The following is a 6,962-nucleotide window of genomic DNA, read 5'->3' on the forward strand; positions in this document are numbered from 1 at the left end:
AATTCTTTTATAGAAAAATACAATATATGCTTTTGTTTGGAAATCAATTAAAATTTAAAATATAAATAAAACCTAGAAACTAAATAAATCTATTTTTCTTCAAACGATAGCACATAATATTCATAATATTCTGAACTTTTGATGATATAAAAAGCTCTTTCTCAAAAAAAAAACATTTGATGATATATCGAAATAATAATTTTCAGATGAGTCAATTGTTGTTATGCATAAACACACTATTTCTTTTTCATTCCTCCGCCCTCTATTAATCTTTAAATTAATATCTTATCTTAATGAAACGTGCTCAGGAAAAAATAAGAAATAAGGTGTTTTTGCAAAAACCACAATCGATTAGTTTGAGAATTATTGTTTCGATATATCATCAACATCCAAAGTATTATGAATATTTACGTGATATCTATTATAAAAGAAATTTAGATTTATTTAATTTTTAGGTTTTATTTACTTTTTAAGGTATGTTTGATTTCCAAAAAACTTAATAACAAATAGTTATCAACGAAATAAGACACTAATAAATTTGTTTTTAATGCTATTTCAGATGTTTAGCAAGGTTCTTGGAGATATTTTACTAAAAAGACACTAGAGACAGGTTCTCTGTCATTCATCTAATGTGACCTTTTGTCTTGTTCTCTTACATGCTTCACATGCTTTGTACATAAAAAGTTCTTTTTTTTAATATCCACTCTCTTATATCTGCCAGATAAAAATGACCATTTAAAATCCTTAGACAATTCAACTCACAAGAAAAAAAAAAGCAAACAAGAAACTAAGCAAGTCAAAACGAATCCCGATGATTCAGTTCAGTGTATATGTTACTTTGTGGGGGTTTTGTTCTCTGGTAATGACAAATTCATTGTTCTACCACATCACATCACATCAAAATCTAAAACGTTTTTTACAAACATTATATATATGTTTCATCGTGTGGTGTGGAGACACTTAAGGAAAGAACCAGACTTTGACGAAGATAGACAGAACCATTTGCAGACCAAACGCTGCAGCCACAACAGCCGTCAGATCATTGCTCGCCTCAAGGTAAGACCGTAGATTCAGGGCAACAAAGCAGGACGATGCGCCACCAGCTAAGAGTATAATCACCCATCTCAGAAACTCCACTGGAATAAGCAATGGAAGCTGAAAAAACAAATGACCGATGACTGTTAGGTTGATTTTATAAGTCACGGTACATATTGTCATTGAGAACTAAGCTACACAACCATTTGTGAATCAGACAGAAGTGCTGCTGGTACAGGAGACACTTACAGTGGTTGGAACGAAAATGAAGAGAGAGTATCCCCAGAGGCACCAGAATCTTAGAAGATCAGCTCTGGACCCCATATACCGGAGTGAGAAATAAAACGCCACCGGCACAATTATTGCATAGCCGTAGATCAAAGATGCTGCCAAGTTTATATAGTTCACATCAAATACCCAAGGAGCTTCACTGTCGGTTCGTTTCTTCACGAGGTACGTGGCACAGTTCCCCAGAGAGGAAAGCACAAACACAAGCGTAGTGCAGATCCAGACAAGGCCATACCTAATAGAGAGAGAGAGAGAGAGAGAGGGGATGAAACCCACACACGAAGAGTCACTCATCTAAAGTAGTTCAAGACCAACTTTTTAGCGAATTCAACATCCAGCGAATTCAACATCCAGGGGAAGTGTTATGAACCGACTGGTTCAGATGGATGTTTATCCAAAAGATACTTAATAGGTTTTGACCCATTAGAGGTCCATCTTGTAACCGGCCCATTAAGATTTTAGACATTGTAACTCTCTATATAAGGAGCTCATATTCGACATTAATAATATACACATTCACAACAAAACGGAATTTTTTATGAAATTGATCAGTCGCATCATTTCATTCCGATTCCACATCATTCAGTTACCCTTACATAAAAATACATATCGTCGTATTCGAACATGACGTTTACATGGCAGGTATCACCCCAAAATGTTTATCGATCGGTTATGTTCAAAAGCTTAAATACATATATAGAGCTAGTTGTATGGTGAATACTTATCATGAGAAGAATATATGACTACAGTCTTTTTGTAGGTACAATCCAAATCCAATTTCAGTTGAGCTCTATGGATTTAATCATTTAAGTCATGAGAGAAGGTAAAACACTTACAAAACTAGGACACGTATCGATTTAGGGCACAAGTAAAGGGACACGAATCTATAGACAGGGGAGAACCCACTCAGAGGTAAGTGGTTTCAATTGACACCACAAAAAATAGAATAAATAAAAAAATTTAAGATAAAACATAAAAACTCTATGACAAATTTGGTTAAAACTCCCTTAGTGAACTCAGAGATCTTAGGTTCAAACCCTCCCAAATGCACTTTGAACCCAGTCATTTTTTTTCTGGGACCGCCACTGTCTATAGATATACAGTTTCCGAATAGCTACTAGGGCACATGTAAAGTGAAATAACATAATACTAACTTTGTGACAAAGAAAAACATAATACTAACTTTAAAATAAGTATGGGGATGTGTCCTCAATCTTCGTATTAAAAATATTATGTGTAAATTGAGTCGTTTCATATAGTTTATTATTGTCACTAATGATATCAAGCAAATGATGGTCAATTTTGTCTTAAATCATCTCTGATAGCAAAACGAATTATTGGAATTATTGTTTATATAAACAAGTCTCTTCCAAAATGGGTCCAACCACTTGTCAACTATTGATATACACTTAAACCCAATGGTTTCTCGACACCAGTAGTCGCATACACATACACATAGATATATTATATATATGATCTATGGGATATACCATAATAGAAACATACAATCCAAGGGATAAAACGATATGTAATAAAGGAACCGTCGACACTCACATGCCAATGTAGTTAAAATTTGTGGAAACGAGAATCCTAACAAATTAAGAAAATATGATTGCAATTTAAGTATAACCCTTCGGTTCTTTAATGTTACAAAAGACTTATCACACTACTCAATATTCAAAAAAAATTGGTATGCTTTCATTTATTTTAATATGTGTAAATATATCGATTGGCCAAAATAAGAACACATTTTTTGCTGTGGTCTTTTAGATTTATTAGATAAGAGATTTCATTCGACCAACAAAAGAGAAGAAGAAAAGAATAAGATAAGGTGCAGGAGTATATAAATGTTGTAGAACATATGCTACGTACACTTGGACAGATTCAACTGGTGTAGTTGCATCAAACATTTTATTTTGTAGCCAATGTAGAATTGTAGAGCTGTCACGAGTCACGAGCCAAACTCTAAAGGGTTTAGTGGAATCACGTTTTCTTATTTACTTCGGTTGCACTAAGTTGAGCAGCCTGAAATTACGTGAGAACCAAAACGTTTGTGTGATATCGTCATGCAAGCAAATAATAAAAAAAGTATCTCTCCCCTTTGGCTTTTGGGTTTTCAAAAGTATACATGTGGTGATAAAAGACGCAGATAGGGAGGAAGAAAAGTTGGAAGAATCACTATCATATTTATCTTTCAAAAAAAAAAGAATCACTATCATATAATAATTAATTAGTTCACATAAGATATTAATCTAAAGATTGGTAGAGAGAGTGATTGCTATTGGGGAAGATTGGGCTGATCATAGAATTGATATTGTTCTTTTTTACAGATTTTTTTAAAAATATTGTAGTGTACTTCTTTGTTCTGCGTACGGTGAGCTGGACAAATTATATTATTAACACAATTAATTATTCAAGTATTTTGGTTTGAGATTACAAAACCAACAAGTAAACAATGTAGAGAACAAAACTGCAAAGAAAAGTATTTTTGTTTGAGATGCCAAAACTAGCCAGTAATTATGTAAGCTAAACGAATGGTAAATAAATACTAAGAAGTGGAGTATAATCTAAACAACAATGTGTTTTGTGAGGAGTCAGTGCGGTTTTACTAAATATAAACGTGGGTAATCGTCAAGAGTAAATGTTAGTTACAAATGTTGATATGTAAAAATGATGATATATTTCTTAGAATAACCTTTTTCTTTATAAATAAAATTTTCATAATACTGTTTACTCATTATAACTTGTTTCTGTCTTATAGGGACTTTGCTAAACAACTTAAACAAGATCATGCTGATTAAAAAAAATTAAGGCTTCTGACCGGTAGGACTGGGGATTTTATTCGTTAAATTTGATTTGATTTGTTATTCGTTGTTATTCGATCCGAAAATTCAGGATATCCGTAAGGTTTCGAAGCAAAGTAAATACTAAAATTCAATATCTGTTAAAATCGAAGTAAATCACAAATATTAAAATTTTGGGAAGCGAATATCCGATCTGATCCGTCAATATATAAATACATGTATTTTTATTATATTTAAAGTTTTAAAAGTATAAAGCTGTATAATTGTTACTCTAACATATGATTAAATAGATTATATTCACATTATTACTTATATAAAAGTATTATATAAAAGGAAGATAAAATAATTATGACAATTATAATTTTTTTCTTAAGTTTTGTATTATTATTATTGTTAACTAAGTTTAAAAAATTACAAAATATGTAGATTCACTATTTTTAAAATTTTTATCTTTTATATCATGCAAAAAAAATTTACAAAAAAATTGTATCGAACTTTTAAGATTATTTGTATAAATCAAAACAAATGAGAAATCCGTAAGTATCAGCAAATATCCGCAAATATCTATTTGTTTTCCGGATATCCATTTTTTGAATATCCGTATTTTTCCGAAGTAAATCAAATCGGACAATTAGATATCTGTAATATTCAAAGCAAATCACAAATACCTTCAAAAACCTGGATATTCGATCTGTGCCCATGCCTACTGACCGATGATCTTTTTGGAACTAAGAGAAACGGATTAGAAATGAACGTATATGAATAAAATAGTAGGAATGAAAAGAAATGCTTGTTTTTTTTTCCAAATTTAATAAGTAATGATTTTCTTTAATATTTCTCTATAAAAAGGAAAATTATTTTTTTGTGATTACTATTTTTTTTAGGAATGATAGATAATTCAATGTTTCTATCATTCAATTACCATTCAAAGCCTAAATAGTGTGTCTTATTGCATTGATTACAATTCTTTTATTGAAAAATACAATATATGCTTTTGTTTGGAAATCAATTAAAATTTAAAATATAAATAGAACCTAGAAACTAAATAAATCTATTTTTCTTACAAACGATAGCACATAATATTCATAATATTCTGAACTTTTGATGATATAAAAAGCTCTTTCTCAAAACAAAAAAATGATGATATATCGAAATAATAATTTTCAGATGAGTCAATTGTTGTTTTGCATAAACACACTATTTCTTTTTCATTCCTCCGCCCTCTATTAATCTTTAAATTAATATCTTATCTTAATGAAACGTGCTCAGGAAAAAAATAATAAATAAGGTGTTTTTGCAAAACCACAATCGACTAGTTTGAGAATTATTGTTTCGATATATCATCAACATCCAAAGTATTATGAATATTTACGTGATATCTATTCTAAAAGAAATGTAGATTTATTTATTTATTAGGTTTTATTTACTTTTTAGTTTTTAAAGTCTGTTTGATTTCCAAAAAACTTATAACAAATAGTTATCAACGAAATAAGACGCTAAATTAACCAAGAGCTCTTGGCCTAGTGGTAATGGAATTCCAGATGGAGTGCCTGCCGTGGATCGAGTCGTTTTGACCACCTTTCCGTCTATAACCGTGCGTGCCCGGATGGAAAATCTCGTGGGGATTAGTTTGGGCTTAGCGCCTGTGAACCCCACGATTATCGAAAAAAAAAAAAAGACGCTAATAAATTTGTTTTAGTGTTATTTCAGATGTTTAGCAAGGTACTTGGAGATATTTTACTAAAAAGACACTAGAGACAGGTTCTCTGTCATTCATCTAATGTGTTCTTACATGCATGCTTTCTACATAAAAGTTGTTTTTTTAATATCCACTTTCTGATATCTGCCAGATAAAAATCAACCATTTAAATTATAAAATCCTAAGACAATTCAACTCACAAAAAAAAAAAACAAGCAAACAAGAAACTAAGCAAGTCAAAACGAATCCCGATGATTCAGTTCAGTGTATATGTTACTTTGTGGGGTTTTGTTTCTCTGGTAATGACAAATTCAATTGTTCTACCACATCACATCAAAATCTAAAACGTTTTTTACAAACATTATATATATGTTTTATCGTGTGGTGTGGAGGGACTTAAGGAAAGAACCAGACTTTGACGAAGATAGACAGAACCATTTGCAGACCAAACGCTGCAGCCACAACAGCCGTCAGATCATTGCTCGCCTCAAGGTAAGACCGTAGATTCAGGGCAACAAAGCAGGACGATGCGCCACCAGCTAAGAGTATAATCACCCATCTCAGAAACTCCACTGGAATAAGCAATGGAAGCTGAAAAAACAAATGACCGATGACTGTTAGGTTGATTTTATAAGTCACGGTACATATTGTCATTGAGAACTAAGCTACACAACCATTTGTGAATCAGACAGAAGTGCTGCTGGTACAGGAGACACTTACAGTGGTTGGAACGAAAATGAAGAGAGAGTATCCCCAGAGGCACCAGAATCTTAGAAGATCAGCTCTGGACCCCATATACCGGAGTGAGAAATAAAACGCCACCGGCACAATTATTGCATAGCCGTAGATCAAAGATGCTGCCAAGTTTATATAGTTCACATCAAAGACCCAAGGTGCTTCACTGTCGGTTCGTTTCTTCACGAGGTACGTGGCACAGTTTCCGAGAGAGGAAAGCACAAATACAAGCGTAGTGCAGATCCAGACAAGGCCATACCTAATAGAGAGAGAGAGAGAGAGAGAGAGAGAGAGAGAGAGAGAGAGAGAGAGAGAGAGAGAGGATGAAACCCACACACGAAGACCAACTTTTTAGCCATTCTGAAGGAGATAAAATGTTACGCTAATGGAATGGAATATAT

The 6,962-nt window shown here is 32.4% G+C and overlaps 2 protein-coding genes across 2 annotated transcripts; both read right to left on the bottom strand.

The window, feature by feature from the left end:
* Positions 1-784: 784 nt before the first annotated feature.
* Positions 785-1,617, bottom strand: LOC130503981 (uncharacterized). The gene is made up of 2 exons (XM_056998551.1): positions 1,285-1,617; positions 785-1,155 (listed from the first exon to the last, which is right to left on the bottom strand). Exons 1-2 carry the CDS (start codon positions 1,615-1,617, stop codon positions 961-963), a joined length of 528 nt encoding a protein of 175 aa, XP_056854531.1. The 3' UTR covers positions 785-960.
* Positions 1,618-5,978: 4,361 nt separating this feature from the next.
* Positions 5,979-6,912, bottom strand: LOC130503982 (uncharacterized; the record flags this gene model as incomplete). The annotated part of the gene is made up of 2 exons (XM_056998552.1): positions 5,979-6,417; positions 6,547-6,912. Coding segments are annotated over 2 exons (561 nt in total), but the record flags the coding sequence as incomplete, so codon positions are not given.
* Positions 6,913-6,962: the final 50 nt, after the last annotated feature.

The sequence above is a fragment of the Raphanus sativus genome, unplaced genomic scaffold (genome assembly GCF_000801105.2).
Source record: "Raphanus sativus cultivar WK10039 unplaced genomic scaffold, ASM80110v3 Scaffold1282, whole genome shotgun sequence".
NCBI classification, from domain to species: Eukaryota; Viridiplantae; Streptophyta; class Magnoliopsida; order Brassicales; family Brassicaceae; genus Raphanus; species Raphanus sativus.

Bases quoted from the DNA above. Each gene is read 5' to 3' on its own strand.
- LOC130503981 (XM_056998551.1), bottom strand. From the start codon at position 1,617: ATGAGTGACTCTTCGTGTGTGGGTTTCATCCCCTCTCTCTCTCTCTCT. The intron at 1,156-1,284 runs GTAAGTGTCTCC...TTGTTTTTTCAG, and splicing joins TCATTTTCGTTCCAACCACT to CTTCCATTGCTTATTCCAGT.